Below are 25,786 nucleotides of genomic sequence, written 5' to 3'. Positions count from 1 at the left end.
GAAAGCCATGCTGGCTGTCAGTTGCTAGCCTACTGTAAGTTAAGGGAATTATATTTCAATTTTGGATACTTAATTTTAACCATGGATATAATGTATGGATTTAGTCTCTAAGGCAAATTCAGGTCAGCTATGATTATGTATTTTATTCCCACAGTCACCTGTTTTCGTATGCCTGTGAACATAGGGCACAGGCTGGAGGTGAACAAAACCACTTCTCATTACGTGTCAGGATGAACGTGTGAGGCTATGGCATCTCTACTCACTGTCTTGGGTACCCAAGGCCTCAATGAAAGCATCACACAACTACATAACCGGCACCCAGCGTGTGCACCAGCACACTCCTTGAGGAGGGAATGAGCAATCTTATAGGATTATCAGCACTGATCTGAAGGCTCCTTTACGTCCCAGCCAGAATTCCAAAGAAAAGGTAGTACATGGGCTGCCATTTCCCAAAACCTGTCCCATACGGTATTTCACACACTGGCTCATCTGATCCTCACCCGGGAGATGGACACACTCGTCCTTTGGCAAATGATCCAGTAGAGAATGAAGGGGCAAATCACTTCTTTGTGGCAGCAGAGGTAGTAAACGGAAGTGTGCCTCAGCAACTATTGCCGGAATTAGACCTGAAACCCACGATGCCAAATTTTGCATCGTAGAACCGCGTCTGAACTTTCACAAGAAATATCATCATGTTATTGGCTCTAAGAAGTTTTAATGGCTCTGAGTAAGCCAGGATATTCCAACCTTATCTGACCACAGTATACCCCATTCCCACCATACTGCCTCCTGCTTGCACCAGTCGTTAGTAACAGCCTAAGAACTAGCGTTCCATGCTGGATGGGTGATCTCCACAGAGTCACAGATTGCGGTGGTGGATGGTACCAGCCAGACACTGTGAGCACAGACCAACATCAATATTAGCCCTGCGGGCTCAAAACCAACCAGCAGGCCAGTTCTGATCAGAGCTTTCCAATAGGAATCTTCAACAAAGTTGACATTTTCCGAAGACAGACTTCAAAGTAAAATCTTTCACTTTTACTGGAAGTACCTCATAAAACGGGTTGACATGTTTACAGTCAATAATTTGGGGGAGGGTTTATTTTGGAGGCACTAATCACACGTCAAAGGGAGTGAAGGAGTAAATCAGCAAAACTGCCCTTTTCCCAGTAATGGGAAAGTTAATCTCAGGTATATTTTGCAGTGATATTTTAAATGGTAAAAGGGTAATTTTTCAAAACTTCCTGGCTCTGTTATGTAATATTTATGTTGGCTTGTGTTGAGATTCAAATATACAAAAATCAAGCTTATTCAATCCTTCTTTTATTTTTTTTGATTGCATTGGTTCTTGGTTGCTGTGTGTGTGCTTCTCTTCTTTGCAGTGCGCGGGCTTCTCATTGCAGGGGCTTATCTTGTTGCGGAGCACAGGCTCTAGGCACGCAGGCTTCAGTAGCTGTGGCTCACAGGCTCAGTAGTTGTGGCTCACGGGCTTCGTTGCTCTGCGGCATGTGGGGTCTTCCCAGGCCAGGGCTCGAACCCGTGTCCCCTGCATTGGCAGGTAGATTCTCAACCACTGCACCGCCAGGGAAGCCCAAGCTTATTCAATCTTGATATTTGAAGCGGCAAAAATAATCGTTTCTCTCTGGCTTTGCTTGCCTGCCTTTCATGGTATTAAGAGGTTTTCTGTGCCATGGGATGCAATATTCTGTTGACCTCATTATTTGTAGATGATACAATTGCCTATGCAGAAAATCCTAACGGCTTAGCAATTTTTTTCAACCACTTTGAGGTATGATTGACATGCAACGAGCTGTACGTATTTAAACGTGTACAACTTGGTGAGTCTGAGACATGGCTATTCTTGAGGAACTTGATGTGGTAGAGAGCATTGGTTCTCCAGAAACAGCCACATGCTTCTCCTACATTCCCACCTCCCTGGCATCAGATTGTGGCCGTGTGGCTAGTTCTGGCCAGTGGACGGTGAGAAGTGGGCATATCCGTTCTGAGTGCGGGCAGTAAGAGCTGCTGTGCTCACCCATCCTCAGCCTCCATCGCTGGGAATCTGTGAATCTGCTTCACATGCTCCAGATGGAGATGCTACAAGATGGAGAGGGGCACCAGCCCACATCAGAGTGTGTGCAGGAAATACGCGTTCATTGTGTGATACTGATGCGTGATGTGTGATGTGTGACGCTCTCTTGCAGAAACGAGAGCTCACTACTATGATAAAATTCTTGACAGACAATTGAAAACAATTCACACGGAGCACGAATGATCCACAAAGAGCTGAGAAGAGCACAGAGGAGGTCTTGACCTACCCACTGTTAGACAGACTAGGAGGCCGTATTCCTAAGACAGAATAATATTCGTGCAGGAGCAGGGAGATAGATGAGCGGAACGGAAGAGAATCCCATCTGTATGGGACTTGTACACGATAAAAATGGCAAAAAAGTAAGACAGTGGAAGACGGCCAGGTGGTTCTTCAGTACATGAAGAAGCTGGGCTCCTACCTGATGGCACACAAAGCAAACGGGTTACACTTAAAATGCAAAAGGTAAAGTTATAAAGCCAGTGGAAGACCACGTAGGGGTGTATCTTGTGACATAGGGTGAGGAAATGGGTCTTAACAAACAGTTCTTGCCGTGAAAAGATGGATGAATGAAACTACTGCAAAATTAGCGATCATTTCTTCAGTAAAAGAAGAGAGAGAAAGACTGGTGGGCCATGATTAACCTAATTCTCTCTGCACCTGAGGCAAAAAGAAAAAGTCACAGTAAAAATGAGGTGTAAGTTGATACATATCTATGTAAATACATCATGTGTATATGAAAATTTGATAGCTTTCCTATATATCAATAATAAATGTTTAGAAAATGTAATCAAAAAAGGCCATATTGGGGCTTCTCTGGCAGCGCAGTGGTTGAGAGTCCGCCTGCCGATGCAGGGGGCGCGGGTTCGTGCTCCGGTCCGGGGAAGATCCCACACGCCGCGGAGCGGCTGGGCCCGTGAGCCATGGCCGCTGAGCCTGCGCATCCGGAGCCTGTGCTCTGCAACGGGAGAGGCCACAACAGTGAGAGGCCCGCGTACCGCAAGAAAAAAAAAAAAAAAAAAGCCATATTGACAAAACCAGCAAGTACTGCCCATCCTGTGATGGGCAGCTTCTAAGTTGGGCCCAATGATCCCCTTCCTGGTGTTCATGCCCCTGTGATTCGAGTGTGGGTAGGACCTGTCACTTGCTTCTAATGAACAGACTATGGTAGAACAGATGGGATGCCCCTTCTGAGATGACGCCTCTGTGTTTTCGGGCTCTCTCTCGTTCTCTCAGCAGTTCCCTCTGAAGGAAGCCAGCTGGCCCAGAGAGAAGCCCAGGTGCAGGGAACAGGGGAGGCCCAGCCAGCAGACACCAGGCCCCTGGACGCTGCCAACACCATGTGAGTGATCTTGGAAGCAGGTCCTCGCCCCATCAGGTCTTCCTCAGCTGATCTAGGCCCTAATCTCTAAGTGACTCTACTTGGAGATAGGGCCTTTGCAGTGGTAATTGAGGTTAATGAGGTCACTAGAGCGAGCCCTAATCCTATAGGTCTGGTGTGCTTATAAGAAGAGGAGATTAGGACACAAACACACACAGAGGGATGACCACATGACGACACGGAGGAAACACATCTATAAACCCAGGAGAGAGGCCTCAGAGGACACCCACCCTGCCCACACCTTGAACTTGGACTTCCAGCCTCCAGAACAGTGGGAAAATAAATGGCTGTGGTCTAAGTCACACAGTCGGTGGTATTTTGTTATGGTGGCCCTAGCAAATGAATACAGATGCTATACCTCAATAAAATAAGAAATACATAAGTTTAAAAATAAGATCTGTTTTTGCAGAAACATGGACAGACGTAGAGATTATCATACTAAGTGAAGTAAGCCAGACTTACTTCACTTCACATGTTTTTAATCAAAAGTGATTTTTATCATTTTAGATGTCTTTAGATGTAGGAGGCTTTCTGAAAGCCCTCATTTCCATTCTTATGGTATTTTATTCATTCAATTTAGTTACGTGAGAAAACAATTCTTCACTGGTAAATTTATTGATCATGTCTGAAACAAGCACTTAAGAGTTTGAGGGATACATCAGATTGCAAGGCTTATCAGGGAGAACAGTTTTATTCAGCCATTTGCACTGTGCATGCATTCTTGTCTTATTGAAAAGTAGAGGAATTCATTAAAATATCCCACAATATCTCCACCAGCCTGAGAACAGGCTAGGACAGCCCCTCGTGATGATTCCCGGCAGAGGCAAACGTGATTTATACACACAGCCATCCCCGTCTCCTTCCAGCATCCTTGAACTCCTCTTGTTCAGCTCCGGTCCACCTAAACGATCCCTCCTATCTCTGGTCCTCTTGGAACCTGGAATTCTGTAGAGCAAGACAGGCTTGGTTTTATCACCAGCCTTGACAGAGGACAGTAGCACTGTTTGAGCCCTTCCTGCATCTCTTCAATCACAATTATGTTATTTCTGTGGATCCAGACGAAATGCATTGCAGATGACACTCAGCATCTTTGCCACGATTGATTGCCAAGGCCAACTGACCCCAGATGTTACTTGAGTGGAGGGATTTTTCCACAAACTTCACAAATATCAGAGTCTAACAAAATGTCATGAGACTGAGCCCTTAATACATATAATCCTAGGTTTCTTATAAAATAAAAATGCATGTTTAAAGTTTTAAGGTAATTTTCTTATTCAAACAGCATACACTTAGAGGTTTCATTTTAATTTCAGGATGATATCACCGACTTTCACAGGATCATAATTAAAATGATCGGTGGGTTTTTTTTCTTCCACTAAACGCATTTAACCACAAAAAGCTAATTAAATGAGAAATAACAAATAGGTTTTCTCTGTTGCTACTGACTTTGATCTTCCCCCATGATGATAATGATTTATTAGAGAAGTAGATGGCTTTAATTCGGTTCAATTTAACAACAGTCATTGAGTTGGAATCAAATGCCCTTCTGCGATGAAAGTGAGACCAGGAGATGTTTTATTTTTTTATCTTTATTTTTAATTGACTTTATTGACGTATAGTTGATTTACAGTGCTGTGTTACTTTCTGCTGTACAGCAAACTGATTCAGTTCTATATATGTATATATATACATATGTGTGTGTGTGTGTGTGTGTATATATATATTTTTTTTTTTCTTTTTTATATTCTTTTCCACTGTGGTTTATCATAGGATATTGAATACAGTTCCCTGTGCTCTACAGTAAGACCCTGTTGTTTATCCATCCTATATATAATAGTTTGCATCTGCTAATCCCAAACTCCCACTCCATCCCTCCCCCACCCCCCTCCCCTTTGGCAACCACAAGTCTGTTCTCTATGTCTGAGAGTCTGTTTCTGTTTTGTACATAAGTTTATTTGTGTCGTATTTTAGATCCCACATATGAATGATATCATATGATATTTGTCTTTCTCTGTCTGACTTACTTCACTTAGTGTGATGACCTCTAGGTCCATCCATGTTCCTGCAAATGGCATTATTGCATTCTTTTCAATGGCTGAGTAATATTCCTTTGTGTATATACCACATCTTCTTTATCCATTCATTTGTCAATGAACACTTAGGTCACTTCCATATCTTGGCTATTATAAATAGTGCTTCCATAAACATAGGGGTGCATGTATCTTTTCAAATTAGAATTTTCATCTTTTCCAGATATATGCCCAGGAGTGGGGTTGCCGGGTCGTATGGTAGTTCTATTTCTAGCTTTTTGAGGAAGCTCCATACTGTTCTCCATAGTGGCTGCACCAGTTTGCATTCCCACCAACAGTGTAGGAGGGTTCCTTTTTCCAGGAGACATTTTACGATAGACGCTGAGGTAAGAGCCCGCATTGGTCCATGGCCATCACAGGCCAAAAACGCCAAGGGGAGCCGAGGTGCAGGTGTGTTTCTGTGCACCAGCACTGAGTCCAGAGACTCGAAGGTCCTTAGAAGGAAGCACATGGTGTAATGCCTTTGTCCCCTAAATGCAAGATGGTCCCTCAGAAGACTGTCCTTCCCATAGGGCAGTCTGGGAATGGCCTCTGTCCCCTCGAGGCAGGGACTGTGATGAGCTGGTTATGAGATGCTATTACAGCTTTATCATCATCATCATCATTAATTTTTTCGATTCTTACCATGACTATCAGGGACGCAGGGTTTCCTGAAGGGGCCACGAAATGCATAGATTTTGTGGCAATGTGCAAAATGTTAATGTTGTATGTTATTCTGTTTAATGTGTAAAATTCTTAAGTTTTTTCTGATTATAGAAAGTAGTACATGCTTATTGTACAAAATTCATGCAGTACCAGAAAGTACAAAATAGAAAATGAAGAGATCCGGAATTCCACCTGCCAGAAATAATATTTTTTTACACACACGCACACCACACATACACATACATACACACACACACACACACTCACACACACAGTTACACCAGTGTAACAACTTAAACAGTAATGGAATTATGCTCTGCGTGATGGTCTGAGGTTTGCACATCTTTTCTCGCCAGTGCATTGTGGATGTCTGAATATTAGGCCAGCTGATCTAGATAGAGGTCGCTCTAAAAGGCCACGGAGGACTTCCCTGGTGGTGCAGTGGTTAAGAATCCGCCTGCCAATGCAGGGGACACGGGTTCGATACCTGGTCTGGGAAGATCCTACATGCCACGGAGCAACTAAGCCCATGCGCCACAACTACTGAGCCTGCACTCTAGAGCCCGTGAGCCACAACTACTGAGCCAATGTGCCACAACTACTGAAGCCCGAGGACCTAGACCCCATGCTCCACAACAAGAGAAGCCACCGCAATGAGAAGCCCGTGCACCACAGCAAAGAGTAGCCCCCGCTCGCTGCAACTAGAGAAAGCCCATGCGCATCAACAAAGACCCAGTGCAGCCCAAAATAAATAACTTTATAATAAATAAATACATAAAAGCCCACCGAGCACCTGGGTGTGGAATCGTGCATTCCTGATCTGTCCTCTGGGCAGCCTTCCCTCTTATCTTTCCTGTACATCACAGTCACTCACTTGCGCTTCTGTTACCATGAAAGACACTCCCAGAAGTGGGTCACTGGATCAGAGGGTGTGGACACTCACATATTGATGGGAGAATGTTGTCAAATTGCCTGTCATCAAGGTTATGCCAGGTTGCATCCCATCAACAGCATGAACTAGAAGCCTCCCCCCACCTCAGTAACTATTACTCCAGTCGTACTTCCTAATCTCATTGACGAAACAGATCTTTTATTTTCTTAAACTCTACACTTAACTGTCTCCCTATTTATTTATTTATTTATTTAGTCTGTGTATTTGTGTTTTTTTTAATTGAAGTATAGTTGATTTACAATGTTGTGTTAGTTTCAGGTGTACAACACAGTGGTTCAGTTATATATACATATATATATATACACGTGTATATGTATATGTATATATATATATTCTTTTTCAGATTCTTTTCCCTTATAGGTTCTTACAAAATATTGAGTATGGTTCCCTGTGCTATACAGTAGGTATACAGAAATGTGTATCTGTTAATCCCAAACTCCTAATTTAGCCCTCCCCGCCTTTCCCCTTTGGTAACCATAAGTTTGTTTTCTATGTCTGTGGGTCTATTTCTGTTTTGTAAATAAGTTCATTTGTATTTTTTTTTTAGATTCCACATGTAAGTGATGTCATATGATATTTCTCTGTCTGTCTTAGGTGTATCAGCATAAAAATCAATTGAATTAAAGCATATTCACTATAATTTTGACCTCAACTGGTCTTAGTGTGGCCTTCCAGGATCACTGAATCCCAAGCCATCATCTGAAATAATCATCAACCAATCAGCATCTCTCCCTTTAGGTCCACCCGGCATGTCTACACTGCCCACCTGACACCATCCCCTCTGCAACGTGGCTTTGCCCAGAGTCCTCTTTTTGTCTACAGGCCCCCAGGAAAATGCACGGAGCAGAGCATTCCTTTCCTCAGCCGCCTGCCCCCAGGGCTGAGATGACCGGGAGGAGAAGAAGGCACAGAACCCCGGTGAAGCGGAGGAGAGGGAACCCTGAACCAGAGAGAGGCAAAAGGATGGACGGCTGCTCCAGTGTGGACGCGGGTGCGGGAGACAGTGACGGCTGGAAAGAACGGAAAGAAAAGAACACTCCGGTCAACCGCGGAAAAACGGGAGGAGCAACGTGGGAGCAGGAATGGGGAGATTTACAGGAGCTGTGAAGTGGAAAAGTGGAGCAAAACTCACAAGGCACACAGGGATAAAGGGGGAGCTGGGGGAGGGCGCCAGAGAAGATGGGGAGCCCCTGATCACTGGCTCTAATAAAAGTAGGGGGAGAAGCCCACAGCAAACAAAGCCAGAAGAAACCCTTCAGGTGGAGAAGAAAAGGAAAGCGTGACAAAGCAAAGGCAATTGCCATCTTTGGGGAAAAGTAGAAAAGAAAGATTCTGAAAATGCCAGGAAAAACGAAGAGACGTGGGAAACCTAACAGTGATGAGGAGAACCTGTGGATGTGGCAGGAGCTGCTTAGATGAGAAACATCTGGTCACTCAGTCAAGGGGCCTGGAGGTACAGGGACAACGACGGGAAGATGCGGAATCGGAGGTCAACGTCAGGAGAGGAAAACAAATGGCTAAAACTTACATGCTTTGAAAGGAAGAATCCGTTATGGGTTTAATTGTGTCCCCCAATATTTGTATGTTGAAGTCCTAACCCCTCAGAATGTGACTGTTTGGAGACAGGGTCTATACAGAGGTAATTAAGGTAAAATGAGGTCAGTAGAGGGGGCCCAGGTCCAGCCTGACTGGTGTCCTTGTAAGAAGAGGAGATTAGGACACAGACACACACAGAGGGGATGACCATGTGAGGACACAGGAAGAAACGGCCGTCCACACACCAAGGAGAGAGGCCTCAGAGGAAACCCACCCTGCCGACACCTTGATCTTACACTTCCAGCCTCCAGGACTGTGAGAAATTAATGTCTGTTGTTTAGCCACCCTGACTAGGTGTGTGCCCTCCAATAATAATATAGGCCATTACAGGCTCCGATAAGCTGAATGGAAGGAGGGAGAGAGGAAGGGAGGGAGGAGAGAATGAATTTATATGGCAACACGGAAACCTCCAATCATGATAAGACGACAGAGAAACAAAAGAGATGGTTACAGGGAAGCTCCTTCCTATTAAAATTGCTTGACAAAATAATCACGGAACCCTACGTGTGGATTGATCATCGGAAGACAGTGGGCAGGGACCCTCACCCACTGTCTCTTGGACCCTAAACACCAGCCTGATGTATTTTCTGGCAAATAGAATAATGACATTTCAAGGGCACATGATCAAAAACAAAACCTCATAAAATGAATTCTCACTTACTAAGACACCAGGATCAATCAATTCAGTGTTTAGAGAAAAACAAAAAATTTAAATCACATGGGATGGTCACAGTGCAGAGGGTAAAATTATTTTGGTACTTAGCATCAACCAGAAAACGCCATCTTGATTGAGTGCCCATTGCTAAAAATGTCCATTTTCCCGACACTGCAATTACAGTGCACTCATCACCCTTAATCTTTCTTTGATGATTCATGGTCTTGCGGTACCTGAAGGTCATAAACTCAACTTCATCCTACAACAGCTGTGGACTGCCTACTAGGGTCAAGGGCTGGGCTAGTCCCCTTGGATCCCACACGCCCCCTGGGAGCCCCACCCAATAGCTCTCCCCCCCGCCCCAGGAGAGGCGCTCCATCTACAGGGAACTGCTGCCCCCATGGGGAGTTGCTCCCCCTGTGGGGAGATGCTCCTCCTGGGGAGGTGCTAGCATCCCACTGGCTGCGACCGGAAGCTTGTGTGTACACTCGGGGCAGGGCTGTGCAGTCCAGCAGTGAGGCCTGCAAAGGTGGCCTTCCCAGACCCCAGACCCTCTGAGCCCCAGGGAGGGCTGGTAGGAGTTTGTTTTCTCTCTGACCTCCACATAACCAGTCCAGTCCAGCTGTAACTGAGAAAAGCAGCCAGAAGTGGACAAGAACCCTCACATATGAGAGAGTGAAATCAGCTACTTCTGATAAAGGACTTCAGAACCTTACAAACGAACAAACAAACGGAGAATCTGTGTGCTAAACAGTTCTACTGGAACTGACTGGGGCTATTTCCCATTTCTTTTTCATGGATGAGACAACTCACCACCGTGACTTTGGAATTTTGTGTGATGCAGGATTTCAAATCTCTTGTAGCTTCGGTGTTCCTAGCACAGGATTTTAAACCATGTTATACTGGGGACAGAATTTGCTTTGCATGGCAAGGAAATGCCAATGTCATCACAGCTCAATAAGCATCACTGAAATCTGGGATTATGTGTTTCCCCAGCTCTGCTTAATCCCAAGATTCCACAAATTTGTTTAAAAAAAAAAAACCTTAGCATATTCTGGAACAAAAATTCAGCATAAAATCATAGCACAAGGCTTCCCTGGTGGCACAGTGGTTGAGAGTCCGCCTGCTGATGCAGGGGACACGGGTTCGTGCCCCGGTCTGGGAAGATCCCACATACCGCAGAGCGGCTGGACCCGTGAGCCATGGCCGCTGAGCCTGCGCGTCCGGAGCCTGCGCTCCGCAACGGGAGAGGCCACAACAGTGAGAGGCCCGCGTACCACCAAAAAAAAAAAAAAATCATAGCACAAATGCTAAGCCTAACTAGGTTTGGGGAGATCTTTGGATCAAGGCCTGACACCTAGTCTCTACGGCCTGACCATGGCTTGAGGGCCGGGCAGTGTGGGAGCAGGTAATGGCCCCACTGCAGGCCTACAATTTTGCAGTCTACGCCAGTGCAGAGAAATGGAGGGGCACCCCACCCAAGGCCCAGCTCGGAGGAAACACTACCCTCCTCTTCATTGATGGCTTTCTTTTCCCTTCCAGTCACTACTAAACCCGTATTCTTTCCCCAGACTCTCTGTTGTACATGGCTCTGGTTTGTAATAAGTAAACTAGATAAGTAAATCTGTAATAAGTAAAAGTCTTACTGTTTAAGTAAAAAAAATACTGGAATCACTGTATTATAAATTTAACACATGGTACATGCTCAAGGTTTGCAAGAAATACATTTTAAAGGATTCACTCACCCAACCTCAGAGTAAAACCTTCTAGAACATTCTGAAAAATTTTCTGAAATGCTACCGACCTGTAAATATTGTGACTTACTAACTTAGAAGAGTAGCAGAAAGTACTGGGATAAATGAGACTGGCAAGAAACGAAGAAAATAAAGATTGGGTACAATGCACCAATATTCACTGTAATTAGGTAAAGAAAATAACATGAAAAGGAAAGGAAGATACTAAGTAGCAAACAAATGGATGATTTAGACATTCATATGTCTGAAAGGTAAGATTACTTATGAAAAACTCTCCTTTCTATCACTCACTCAAACTATGCTTGACTTCTAAGACTAGTTAGTATCACTGCATTGTTCTAAAGACCAAACAAATTACAAAATTCACTGTAGGTTTCGAAGGCAGACATGTCAGAAGCATTTCCTTGCAGCAGAAATCTTAATATTTCCCTCAGCCTTTTGGGGCAACTTAATTTAATGGCACAGTATGTAAGTTTTCATTGACTCTATGGGGACTGTCCCCAGGAATTTTGGACGAGGCTCGTTCTGTCCTGAATGCACACTAGCAAGGGCGTTCTTTCACCTCCCCGAGTTCTGTAACAAGCTCATTCTGTCCAGCCTTTCAGGGTGGACTGTCTTCTTTCTAGTTAGTGGTCCTTCAGACTTGAATATTTGACAACTTCTACTTAACGATGCTACAAAATGAGACAATAGGGAGAGAAGATGCCCCTTGGAAATTCTCACTAAGCCCCTTGTTCCTACTTGAGGAATGATGGTCTGGTTCAATCACGTTGCCCTTGGGAGCTCAAGAAAACAGGCACTTGCTGTGCCCTCCGGGCTGCCAGCCTGCCCGGCTCCCCAGCTGGACTCCCCACCGTCTTGGACCTCCAGGAAACCACACAGGTAAAGTGCTTTGTAAGTAGCAAACAGTGGACGCAAGTATTGCTCCAGGATGGGGGTCTGTTTTGCCCACCTCAATCACAGACCCGCATTCAGCACCTGCTGGCAGCACCCTCACTCCTTCCTCCATGCAGACCCATGCCTCTTACATCCTGCCATTGGCTGCATCCTTCATACATCTCCTCCCACACTTGGGTTTAGAGTTCAGGGCCATGGGTGTCTTTCTGGGTTGGGCACTGACCAAGACCCAGTTCTGAAGTCTCCGGGGCTCTTCTGGCCACAGAGATGGCGTGAGACCATCTATCCTTTCTTCAAATGGCCTGAAAGGGTTAATCAAGGGTCACCTCTTCTTGTGCAGCATCCTGGCCCAGGTGTGGACCAACAGTTGCTGGGTGCATCCTTACCTGAATGGGGAGACCAGCCAGCCTCTGAGACTCTAAGTGGTACATGGTCAGGGCCAAGCTGCAGATGGATGTTTTCCTTAGGGTAGGGCGACTGAAATGACCTCAGTCAAAAGATTTGATGATAGCCAAATAATTAGTTTACAGGTGGGAAAAAGAGACATACGTAAATGTGAAAAAACCAACCTGAGCAGTTCTGGGTAGAACCGTTTCTATTTGCTGACTATGATGCTGAAAACTTTACCAACCTAACGTGGTAGTTATGGCAACACCACCCAGGCCCACGCACTGATTTAGATATTGTTACAGACTCCACTTCCACGAAGAAGATAACACCCCTTCTCAGAATGATACACACTGCAGGCTGAGAACCCCGGGGGACAGGAGGATGCTTCATGTCTCTAGTGATCTCAGAGGTCGAATTTCAGACTTCAATATTGCTAAACTATGGGGAAATCAGTGAGTGTACAACAAAAACAGCATAAAAATCCTGGAGGACCAATGAACCGTATACTGTTCCCGCTCCCTGTGAGAATGCTGGCTGCATTCATCTCAGTCTTAAGAGTTGGAAAGAACCCTGGAGACATCTAGTCACTTTCCTACCAAATGCAGGAAGACTTACCCTAGATGCTCAGGGCCTTAACTGCTAAGCAATAAGAGAAGATTGGTGTTCTTTGTTGATTAGCCTCCAATTGTCAAAATATCACATATACGTATGTAGGTCAAACATTTCAACTAGATTTCTCTTGAATTTCATTACAGAAAAAAGCCTTTCCTAAAGGTCTCAGTCAGGCAAAGGATCACTGACTCAGTGAAATTCTCTTTCAGTTGTACTGAGGCAATCTGTGTTCATTCTGTGTGACCTGTGATAACTGATGGAACCCACAGCATTTGAAAAAAATTTTACGTTTGATTTCTGAACCGGCTTTTCATCTTGAAACAAAATGGTGGCTCAAAAGTTTTCAAGTGAACGTCGTGTTCTGTAATATAGAAAGAATCTCAACAATATGGAACAGTATCAACGTGTGCGCTGATAAAGGTAAATGTTTGAAATAATTACATTCTTCTATGTAATTTTCTAACTTAGCGGCAGCAAAAATATAAGCTAATTTAAAGATACTGCTAACAAATAGGATTCTTAGAGAGCAAGGCTGTGGAGGTGAAAACACAGCTCTCAGATCTGTGCTTGGTCAATAACATGATCGTGGTTCTTATCTGAAACTGACACCTGATGGTGCAAAATGACTTGATGATGGAGAGTCCACAGAGGCGATGACAAGAGTCCACAAGGAGAGGTGGCAGTTCTGAGAGGGCAAAGAGGAGGCTGCCCTGTGATTTTTGTGACCACCCAACAAGATCACGGCAGGACTGAGCTATATGTTGGGATCCTAAACCTCGTTCCCAGAGGTTCTGGCCACGAGCTGCACGATAAACTTTAAGTTCTTTCCGAAGACAGCTGTCAACACTTAGAGCCATCTACCACCTTGGGGTTCTTGGGGCCGTGCATCCCCAGGGAACACAAACTTGGATGGAAAAAAATGTCTTTCTTTTCATTAACTCTAACTGTAGTCCAGCGCTTCATTTAACTGCGACTGGAAGTGACAAAGCACAGATTTAGCATTGCCTTGATTTTGTCACCAACAGAAACCCCAGACGTTTAAAAATCATACGACAGTTGTTGTAGACGACTTGAAACGCCATCAGTTCTCCTTCCTATGTCCAGTTAGGACAGTAACTAGACCTTGATACTAAATGTGTTAATAAAGACATGCTTTTTAATTTCATATTTTAGTTCATCATTTTTTTAAAATAGCAATAACTATTTCTAAGCATGCCTGTTTTCCTTTGAAAGCCTATGAATATTATTTTGTGCGTTTAAAAGCATTATTCTGAGGAGCGGTCTTCAGATGTCCCCAGATGCTGGGGGTGGCCTTTGGGGTCAGAGGTGGCAGGAAGGGGCCTCTGGTTCTTCTCGGATCTGAGAGAATAACCAAGAGGCATCCATCTCTCTTGTCAGTGAAAAGGCAGATGCCGGGATCCCCTTTTAAATAAAATTACTAAAACAAAAATCACTGTAATTCAGTCCAGCAGAATTCAAAGTCACGTTTTATTAGATTAGTTTTAGTTATGAATTAAACCAACCTCCTTTCAGCTGTATGTAATTTTACTGGTTGATCCTACAGTTAGAGAAGCTTTGTCTTTCATGAGCTCTCTAAGATTATGATACTTCATAGGATACATTATAAAGGTGATCAAAGGAAAAACAAGCACTTCTGTGAGGGGAGAGATCACAGTGGCCACTGCGGGCAGCTCATCTGGGTTAGTTTCAGGCATTCACTGGAGGAAGGGGCTTCCCAAAGACCCCAACCCGCAGATTTGCAGGGCTCTGCCTTCCCCAGGCTAAGTGAGCCTTGGTTTCCTCCTCTGTAAAATGGGAATAACAACAGCGCTCACCCCATAGGCTGCTGAAAGCATTTAATCACATGACCCACTAAAGCGTTTTGCACAGCAGCTGGCCCACGGCAAGCACCTGGTAAGTTCACAATCTTACCGTATTCCAAATAGGGGCGAGGGGAGGGGATGGGGTGTGTGTGCAGTTGTGCAAGTTGCACAGTGGACACATTTATTCGGCACATACAATGTATTGGGCATTGGGCGAGGGGAAGGGGAAACAGAGCTGGAAATAGGTACACGCGGTCTAGCAGGATGAGAGTAGAAATGAACACCTTCCAGACAACGCAGAGGTGTTTAGAGGAGGGAGCCGATGCCCTTACTGGAGGAGGGATTGCGGGGCCTTCTGCAGGAGTTAAGACGTCTCGGCAGGGTTCTGAGGGATGGCAGGGCTCGACTGATGCATGAGGGGGTGCTTTCCCGATGGGGGCGGACCTGTGAGCTCAGCAAACGTGGAGACCTGCTGGTGTGCCGTGGCTGGCGGGGCTGGTGGGAGAAGGGCTTCCTGGGGGCTGTGGAAGGTGGAAGAGTTGCACCCAGGCTGGGCAGCGATGGGGCGCTTGGATGTATTCTGTCCCCGTCTAACCAAGGGTGTGAGAAAACCAGGTGTGCGTCTTAGAGGACCCAGGAAGGTGGCGGCAGGGAGGATGGAAAGGGACGGAGAGGTTGGACGGGGGCATCCCAGGAATCCAAGCAGGGGATGACAAGCCTCTAAGGAGACAGGAGGGCAGGGAGGAGAGGAAAAGCCAGGCTTGGGAACGTGACCGAGGAGGCCCGGTTAGTCTGCTGCCTGACCACACCTAGGTCTGCCGGGTGGGGAAGGGCACCTTCTGGCGCTACTCCCGGCTCCCCGCTCCCGCCCCGCCCTCCTCTCCCAAGGCTTTGCCACTGGTTGGTCCCAATTCCGCTTCCTCCCCAGAGGTTCTCGATCTGGGGGCCTTGGTCCTCCTGTCCTTAGCGGAGAGGACCAGGGGCGACCCACAGAATGGGGGAAGGTCGCCACGGGAGTGCTGAAGACCATGCATCTTCAGTGCCCAAGTCATGGTAGACCCTCAGCAAACGGGTCCCGAATGAAGGAAGGAAAGAAGGAATGAAGTGTGTGACGATGGGGCATTAAACAATTAAACCTTATCTTAGTTTGCTGACTCCTTGGGTAGGAAAGCGTAGATGTTATTGGAAATATTTCTGCCATTACAATGACTCCTTTGTCTGTTTTGGGAAATGGCTGACCGTCCCATTTATTAGCAGGGAAACTATGTTCAGAGAAACAGGCTAACCCTCAGTGTGACAATCACGTAACAATGAGCATTCCTTCTCGGAACGTCACCCAGAAGTTTGGAAGACGCTGCTGAGCCCAGGACCCCATCTCTCTCAAGTCCCTGGCGCACCCACAGGCCACTTGCACCAGTGAATGGGCACTCACCCAAATACTAAGCAAGCGATACCTGCGGAGCTGCCTGGTACATCACAGACAAATGTGAGTGGGTTGCACTTCATCCCCACTAGACAGTCAGTTCTCCGTGGCTGGCACTTTCCGTGAATCTGATTCACCAACGTGTGCCCAGTGTGTGCCTGATACAGAGTGGACGCTCAGTACCTGTGCTGTGCGAACTAGCTAATTATCCACAGTTCTGGGCGGTCCGCGCACCAAGCCCTCACAACAGTGTCTGATCCGGGGGTGAGCAACTCTCTTGAGCACATTTCCTTTTTCAGGGTTTACACTCCCTCTTGGTCCAGGGAGGAAGGACTGGGTTGTATGATGAGCTCCTCTACAAAAGTAGGGCTTCCAGAGGGCTAGTCGGGGTGGACACAGGACAGTGAGTCCAATCAAGGTGGGAGGGGGGAAGGCAAGGGGTTCATTACAGCCACCATCACCTGAAGCTCCCTGTTCTGGCTGTTGGTGGGAGGATGTACCGAAGATGGTAGACGTGATGAGTAATTCTGGTCCAGGGTGGTTTTTCCAATCCCGGTTTGTCCGTTAGAATCAATGTAGGAGATTTTCCAACGGGCCTCTACTAGGGCCTCATCTTAGCCTCAAGAAGTGTGAATCTTCGAGGAAAGGGCCTGGCATTGGAATAATTTAAAGGTTCCCGGAAGCATCTAATTAACCTGGGGCTGAGGACCACCGGCCATTGTGTAGCCATAAGTAAAGGAAAGAGAGAAAAGGAGTTACCTCGTCCCCATCCTCTGCCCCATCTCCCCACAACCCTATCAACACAGCAAAAATCTAGGATTCAGGAGACTTGAAATGTGGCTCAAAGAACCCACTATTAGTGGCTGCTTAAAAAAAAAGCCATGAAAGCCATTTGGCTGGTTCCTTAGCTGTCCCCAGAGTGGTACCACTGAGGCTGCCTTCCTTCTAAACCTGGACTCACACACGCCTGTTCGTGAGGATGAGAAAGGGCAGGATTCTGGGTTAAAACAAACTTCAACTTAGTGTTCATGTTGGTACTTTCCATTAAACAAACAAACAACCCCCCCCAAACTCTCCTGACCCTTAAATAGGAAAACAATCCTCTCACACCCTTCACTATAAATCAGAAAAGTAAACACAAATGCATTTGCATCCTCTTTTTGCAACTTTAGATTCTCAAAAGTTTACAACTCTGGGTAAAGTAAGCCACTACTATTATTAACTGCACCGTCAGCCCTGGGATGAGCAGACTCGCCAGGGAGCGGGCACGTGGGAGCTTGCCAAGTTGGCGCGGCACTATTTTTAGGATGCAGAGTCCTGTCTGCGTCCTCCTGCCCCGTCCCACTTGATACCAGAACAAGCTATTTTTTTCTCCGATCCATCGAGTACATGGAGACCTCAAGCTGCAGAGTCATCCTGGGTGGTAATGACCTCCCTCACCTACACATGGGCACAGGACACAACGACACGGTTGACTCATAAGACTCCTCCACAAATCCACTCTCCTCGGTGAGTCACACGGCAGGACCCACCCCCTGGCTGTCACGGTTCACACGCTAGGTTCTCCCAGCTTCCCTTTAAAGCGGCCACCATCTCTCTATTCCACGTAGGCCCTCCTGGGGCCTCCTCGGTGTGGTCCTGTGTTCACACGGATGGGCATCATTTATGTTACTTTGCAAACCAGTAATAGCCTCTAGAGAAATGAGAGGTTGGATTGGTTAAGAAATTCCTGTTTGGGCTTGTTATAGGCTGCACTGTGATCCCTCAAAATTGATATGTTGGCGTTCTATTCCCAAGCACCTCAGAAGGTGACTGTATTTGGAGACAGGGTCTTTACAGAGGTGATCATGTTAAACTGAGGTCATTAGGATGGAGCCCTGATCCAATACGACTGGTGTCCTCACCAGAAGGGGAGATTAGGACACAGACAGGCACAGAGGGAAGACCACGTGAGGACACAGGGAGAAGATAGCCGTCTGCAAGCCAAGGGCAGAGGCCTGGAGCTCATCCTCTGCACACCCTCAGAAGGACCCAACCCTGCTCTCACCCTGAGCTCAGACTTCTGGCCTCCGGAACTGTGAGAAGTAAATGTCTGTTGTTGAAGCCCGCCAGTCTGTGGGACTCTGTGACAGTAGCCCTAGCACACTCACACAGGGCTTTCAAAAATGTTGTGTGAATTATAATAGTTCAGAAGCCAATAAACCTTAGGAACCCACAAGGCTGTTTATCTTCATTACTTTTTCCTGATAAGACCTGGAGATTGTGTAGCCATAAGTAAAAAGCTATTTCCAGGCCTAGTACTTTGGAAGAGGTTCTGAAGACAGGCTGTGTGTGTGTGTGTGTGTGTGTGTGCGTGTGTGTGTGCAAGATTCTCAGTGACACCCATGGTGCAGAACACTTTAAGCCCTAAAGTCGACCTCAGAGATGCACTTTATCGTCAAACAGAGCTGATCTGCAGAGCCTGTTACTTCTTCATCACACACTGACACGTGGCAACATCTACCAGTTTTCTGTGTTCAAAAATTCCAGAAACTAGTGCTGTCAGGAAACATAACTGTTCCGGAATCGCTTAGCAATTTTAAATTCAAACACTAAGAACTGAAGGTGTTTTAGTCCTGTTGTTTTCATTCTTCTGCTGACAGCTGACTGTGTACCTGTCTTCTGTGGACACAAATGATGATCACACCGGTCACCGCCAACCACTGGCTGGAGACGGCCAGGGGCTCAGGTGGCCTGGGTGTGACTCTGCCGTCGCTGACTTTTACTAATGTGGACTGGTATTCAGAGGCTCGCACTCATTGCTAGTGTTAGAACACGAGGCTGCATTAATTTCACCTGACCGTGTGGAGCTGAGGTGTCCTCACCTGTACAGTGACCACGGAAACAGTAGAATCAGGTAAGGTTAACACCCTAAGTGCTTTGCTGGCCCAGAGCTTGGCATGGAGCAAACAGTAAACGCCACTGCTATTATTGCCACATCGTCCTCATGCTGGGTTGAGGCGCATGGTTGGCACTGAGCGGACAGAGGAGGAGTAAGGAACTGTCTTCCAAGTGCCGTCTGGTTCCCTGCCCCTGGCGATGTCTAACTAATTAAAAAGGGGGCACTCAGGAGGCGAGCTGATGTGAAAGTAGAACCCTGAGTTAGTGCACCCTCAAGCTACTCTTGGGTGCCTTCTGCTCACACAGCTGCAAGGAGAGGGTCTCTGTTGCATCATCAATCATCCCAGGTGCGAGACCTGGTACACATGCCAGTGAACGCCGAGGCCCAGCCTGGGCAGGACCCTCCCAGGTACGGGGAGTTTTCATTTAATTGCAGGATCCAAGAGTTACCTAAAGTGTCTCTTTGTAGTCAGAAGACGATTCGGTAATAAACAAATAGGCGAGGTATGTATGTCATTATCTCTACAAAGAATATATCATACAAGAAAGTTTTAAGTTAATTTTAAACAACCACAATCCATAAGGTAGCACAAGAGAGATTTTGATAACATGGGCCCCAAAAGTCAGGTAAAGGTCTCGTGAAATGACTGAATCTGTCACACCGTGAGATAAACGCAAACATTAATACTATACACAAAATGGTTAAGCAGATCTTTTCTTAATATTACCAATGAAACCCTTAAAAGTATTTTATGATTTCTCTAAAGGTAGAGAAACAAAATCAACTTAGGATATCCCCAATTCAGAAAGTTACGCTTAGTAGTTACGAAAGAGGAAAACGAGCCTTTTCTAATCCCATTGCTTAAGAAAAAACGAAAGGGCCAACAGATGGAGGAATGTAACTAGAACGGAACGGTTCTGCCTTTTAAAGTAATCATTGGTTTGGTAGCACTCTTGGTTCTCTTTGAATATCTAATCAGGTATTTTGATTGCTTTCCCAAAGTCCTTTAACTACCTTCAGCTACCGGAAATAATTCGGTAACTGCAGTAAGTGCAATGAACAACCTGTAGGTCGGAAATTTACAAAAGCAGGAAAGGCACCATAACGCTGAGGGCCCTGAGACACTATTAGGATCCTTTCCTGCACAGCATCCTGAAACACTGATGAACATTCATTCCTCCTGTTCTTACACTGCATTTCGAGTTGTTTGTGTATATCCTACACGACTCTCTTTTGGATGTTGAAGTCAGCACGAAAAGTGCAAAGAAACTGAACTGGTATTTTTATAAATTGCTGAGTACTCACCTCTCTTTCAGATATTTCATAACTAGACTTTAGAATAGGTGATATAACACAATATGCTACATGGAGGGCCCTGAGTTCAACTAAGTAAGATTTTGAAATTAAGAAATAAAAATATTGATAATTACTTTCAACAATAAGGTCTCTGACTTGCTGACTGTATGAAGACTCTCAATTTGGATTACAAAGAAAAGACATATATACACAAGGACCTGCCTAATTTAATAGAAGTGCAGGGGCACCAAGAGAACTGTCAATCACAGCATTCATGTGAACATGGAAAACACTTAACTTACTGACATATATCTCTCCTTAAAAAAAGTCCTTATTTCTCATTTGAAATCTTTACTTTCCTACATCTTTCAAAATGCAGGCTGTGGTTAAGGATCTCTTCCAAATCTAAATGCTATGATTCTGTGATTATAAGGCAAAATGATATTCCTCTGCCCTTCATCCCCAAAGTCATCTCTGTGAAGAATGAAAGAAGGTAAGAGAGTGTTCCAGAGAGTTCTGATTAGCAGTGCTTTCAGAAAAAATAACAGAAGCATTTCTGCAAAATATTTTTCCCCATCATTTGTATAAATCCTGATAATAACATAAACCGGGACCCTCTCCCACCCCCGTGGCTTGTATCGAATCACAGGCTCTTCACATCAGAGCCAGCGCTGAACCACAGGCTTCAGACTGCATTTCTGATGTTAAAGCATTAAACCTCACCTTTCTAGAGCCTCCAGGTCCCTCCTATTTCGAACGCGAGAAATAAGCGGAAGCTAAACCCCAGAAAAGATGGACTAGCAAGATGGTACTTGGTAACAACAGACCTCAGTCAAGAATTAAGTGCCTTTCTCCACTGGAGTCACAATGCGATTTGCCTGGTATCCCAGGGGCTCCACCTCTAGTGAAATTGGCAGAACAAGCATTATGTGATTAGTGTGAAAGATCCTGCCGTGAAAGGGACAGAGGCAGGTGACGGGGGACTGATGGCTTCTGAAATGCTAGCTGTAGAAAGATCAAATCGAGGTCATTTCGGGACTCCTAAACAAAACAGGGATTCTTCATAAATCTAAAAGACACCCATATAAAATTATAATTTTATTAAGTAATGTTCAATAGCGACTTGGGAAAACATCAACCAACTTGAACATGATCAGGAGCATATAATGTGGGAAGATAAAACCATCATGCCTCTGCCTGCAGCTGGTGGGGGGGGGGGACAAATCTCAGAAGATTCATTCATTCTCTGCTCTCAAGTTCTCGGGTTTCTTTTGGTAAAGCTGCCGTCTGGTGCAATAGGTGAGAAGATTCAGGCACCACGCCGGCCCCTGATTTCAGTATTTAGTTAAAAATCTTTAGTTCTGATAATGGATTTAACCCCCCCGGGGCAGGGGTAACCCGGAAGGAAGAAACAGGTCTGAGAGAGACCAAGACCTTGAACAACTACCCAGAAGGTGATGGTCCTGGAAGGAGCCAGGTACCATGCATTCCCTTGAGGTCATCTGGCCTTGTCACACTCAAACCACACCTCTGCCTCTCCAGTGAAATTTCTCAAGAGCAAAATTTTCACCTTTGCGCTACATGCTGGTCAAGAGGGGGCAGAGCAGGGGAGCAGATTCACCAGCAGGCAGCAGGCCCCCTGCAGAGCCCCCCACCTGCAGAGCCCCCCTGAGTTGTTGTTGCGGGGGGGGGGACTTTGCGTGTGTGGCAGGGAAGGGGGCAATAAACTGGGCTGGATACTTAGATTCCTAAGTCCACGTGAAGTTCCACCCTCAGGGAGACTGTGGGGTCAGGAGATGGAGAGAAGCCAAGGAAAAGGAGAAGGGGGTAAACGGGAGAGGGAGGGGGAGGGGGAGAGAGCGGAAGCCTGGGGCGGGGGCGGAGGAGGAGGAAAGGGAGGGGCACATGGGGACAGCGGGTCGGGAGATCAGGGCAGAGGGTAGAGGGGCAGAACCAGAGGGGAGAAGCAGCAGAGGAGAAAAGAGAGGAGGGTGTGCGGAGAGGGAGAGAGCGTATTCTAGAGCGATGGGGACCGACCGGGAACAAGCGGGAGACCCGCAGAGACGGGATGGAAAAGTAGGGAAAGAAGAAAACGTTCAGGGAAGAGAAGCGGAGGCGCTCGGGAACGTCTCCCCTTGGCAGGCTGGGGTAGAGACACAGCCCCGCGCGCATCAGGAGCGAGAGCGCCGAGGGGCCAGCCCCGCGCGCCCCCGGCCTCCTCCCAGCTTACCTGGCCCTTGACCAGGCTGGCGGCGAACTGGCGCATGACGGCCTCCACGGTGTAGGCGCTGGACCAGCCGCGCGGCGTGAGCAGCTCCATGCAGATGGCGCCGCCGTCCAGCACGTAGCCGTTCTCCAGGCGCGGGCTGAGCACCCGCATGAAGGGCGGCGAGAAGGGGAAGTTGTCGGGGAAGGTGAGGTTGAGCAGGATGAACTCGGTGTTGGTCTCCTTCATGTCCTGCCACAGCACCGAGTCCTTGTCCACCTGGTGCAGCTTCACGTTCCAGTCGAAGAGGCTCTCGTCCACCAGCTCCACGGAGATGAAGCGGTCGCTGAGGCGCGCGATGTCCTGCAGCTCCTTCATGAGCCGCCGGCTGCGCACCTGCGTGCAGTGCTGCTGGCGCGCCGCGGGAACCAGGCTGCCGCCGGCCGCCGCCGCCGCCGCCGCCGCCGCCGCCGCCGCCGGGCCCGGCCCCGCCCTGGCGCCCGCCGCGCGCTCCCGGGGGCCCCCGCCGCTCGCCGCCCCCGCCGCCGGCTGCGGCGGCTTGTCGCGCTGGGCCAGCTCCGCCGCGCGCTTGCCCTTGCCCTTGCCGGGTCCGGGGCTGGTGTCGCCCGCGCCCCCGGCGGGATGCTGCTGCTGCGGCTTGTGGCCGCCGCTCTTGGCGCCGCCCTTGCCGCGCAGCGACGCGCTCTGCTGGCCGCCGCCGCCGCCGCGGTGGTTGTGGTGATGCTTGGGGTCCTCGGTGTCCCGGTTGTGCAGGCGGATGAGCCCGATTTTGCGGAGCAGCGTGGCCATTTTAGGCTTGGCGCCGGCGCGGGGTTCCCCTCGGCTCCTGCCCCCGGAGCCCGAGAGCCGGGGCGCGGGGGGCGCGGGGCGGCAGCGACCGGCGACCACTCAGCGGGGCGCGGCGCGGGCCCCCCCTGGCGCCGGCGGCCGTGGCGCAGCCGAGCGGGCAGCACGCGCGCTCGCCGGCCGCTGGGTCGCCGCTGTCATATGACGGGGCCCGCTCTGGCTCGGGCTCCAGCCGCCCGGGGAGGGGAAGCGTGGAGGGGACGCGCCGCGGCGGGCCGTCCCCCGGCCAGTCCCTGCGCGCAGCCCCCCGGAGCCTGGTGTCCGCGGTCCTTTGTGAGCGGCCGCAGCCGGGCTGGCTTCGAGTCCGAGCGCCGCCTCAGGGCGCGCCGAGCCGTCCGCAGCGCCCCGAAGGCAGCGAGGCGGCCGCGGGCTCGCGCCGTGCGCGCCCGCCGGGCCGTGCTGCGCTGGCCGCTACCGCGGGGCCTCGACCGCCGCCGCCGCCGCGGCTGCTGACATTGCAAAGGCGTCTGCTCAGTCTGAGCCGAGCGCGGCGCGGAGGGGGCGGTCCTGCCGGCCGCGGAGGGGGGCGCGGGGCGGAGCCGCGGGACTGCCTGCGCCGCGCCGCTTCCCCGCCGCCCGCCAGCCGCCCGGCTCCTGCGGCGACACGCGCACGGCCGCTGGGGGGAGACATCGGTGCGCGCCGGGCTGCGGGGTAGCGCCGCGCGGAGCCGACCGGCTGGCCGGAGCGGAGCGAGGGTGGGGAGCAGGACGAGAAGGGGCACGTGTGTGCGCGCGCTAATGAGGGTCTCAGAGGCTCCGGGTCCTTCTGCCCGGAATCCAGGCTCTAACCCCGGCCTGAGCCTCCGACCTCACTTAACCTAGTTGGAGCAATCCGGAGGGGAAGGGGCGTCGGAGAAGGATGGAAAGCAACCTGTTTATTGAATCCCGTGTGTACCAGATGGAGCCTGGTGTTCACACCACAATCCTGGACCGGGGTCTGCGGAACCAGTGCTCTCCTAAGGACTGATCAAAGAATCAGGGCCTGGGGAGGAGGATGCGGGAAGCGTGCTCTCCGCAACCCGCTAAAGAACCCCTCAAGTCCCGACATTAAAGGATGACCGTTCCGCGAATTCACCCCTGCGACCGGGCCTGGCTCCTCTCCTCCCCGCCACGCCAGGGGGTCCTTGTGTTCCAAAAGGGGAAGGAAGAGACCACAGAGCACTGGCTTTCGAGTCATTTCCAAGAGGTTGCGGGGAAACGCATCCGACTCTGGCGCCAGCGGGCGCTCAGGGCGCGGGGCGGGCCCTCTGCCGCCCTGGAGTCCCCGGTACCCGCGGGTAACCTCGGGACTGGCCGCGGAAGGGGTGGGGATCCTCCTTCAACTTGGACGCTTTCATCCCTCCCCTCCCTTTCTGCCTTTAACTCATTGAAACTTATTTTTATCTGGTGAAATTTCAAGCAAAAAGCACTTTCAGAGCCCCAGAAGCTGGAACAACCAGGGAAGCCGTGAAGAGTCCAACGTTTGCAGGAATCGCGCCGCCGCGCATAGTCTAGTGTCTGTGGCCCAGCTGCGCAATGGGGAGGGGCGGTGATCATCCCCGCAATATAGGAGGAATCACCCCGAAAACCCAAATGGCCAAGGACTGACTCCAAACTTCACCGCTGTTGCTGGTTTGGCTTTCATCTTGAGGAGCCTCTAAATTCATCAGCAGAGCGCGTTCATTCTGATGTCACCGTGACGATTGTTTTTAAACGTCTTTACCATTTTCACTTTTTATAAATTATTAAAAATTTTCCCTGTGGAAAATAGCTCTTCAGATCACCGCGGAAGTTAAGTTCAGACCTAACGGGCCTGTGGTTCGGTTTTCTAGAGTTGCTTCCCGGTAGAGTGAGGTGCCCGCCAGTCCTCGCCGGTTTGTGGCAAGTGCATGCAACCCTGGGACGTGGTCCCCTGGATCGGTGACTATATATAAAGGTGCCTTTCCGTGGAGGCTGTTGTCCAGTGGGTGGGAGTGGGCAGTGCAGCAGACCAGGCAAGACCAGTGGCTGGTGACCAAATCTTGGCTGCAGCTGACTGAGATCTAGTTGTCCTGGTCTCATGGGCTTTTTTGTGACCCGTTCTGTCCAGCTCTGATTTTTAAAGAGAGGTTGATCAGGAAGATGACAATGTCTGTCTGTAAAGTACCCTGAGTTCATTTAACCTATGGGAAGAGGGGATGTGAGCAGATCGGGAGGTGACACTGGTGGGAACAGGCAGGCATTACATGTTTTATCATTTCACGGCCACAG

The 25,786-nt window shown here is 48.6% G+C and overlaps 1 protein-coding gene across 1 annotated transcript in view; it reads right to left on the bottom strand.

Annotated features, from left to right (window-relative positions):
- Window positions 1-24,027, bottom strand: part of UBE2QL1 (ubiquitin conjugating enzyme E2 QL1) — a 45,542-nt gene extending 21,515 nt beyond the window's left edge. Inside the window, exon 1 of the mRNA XM_067730348.1 lies at window positions 22,715-24,027. Within this exon, the coding sequence (XP_067586449.1) occupies window positions 22,715-23,500 (786 nt within the window). The 5' untranslated portion in view covers window positions 23,501-24,027. The remainder of the gene's footprint in view (window positions 1-22,714) is intronic.
- Between the last annotated feature and the right edge of the window lie 1,759 nt (window positions 24,028-25,786).

Source organism: Pseudorca crassidens, chromosome 3, assembly GCF_039906515.1.
Source record: "Pseudorca crassidens isolate mPseCra1 chromosome 3, mPseCra1.hap1, whole genome shotgun sequence".
Lineage (NCBI taxonomy): Eukaryota > Metazoa > Chordata > Mammalia > Artiodactyla > Delphinidae > Pseudorca > Pseudorca crassidens.
This window is presented reverse-complemented; position numbering and strand designations above follow the sequence as displayed.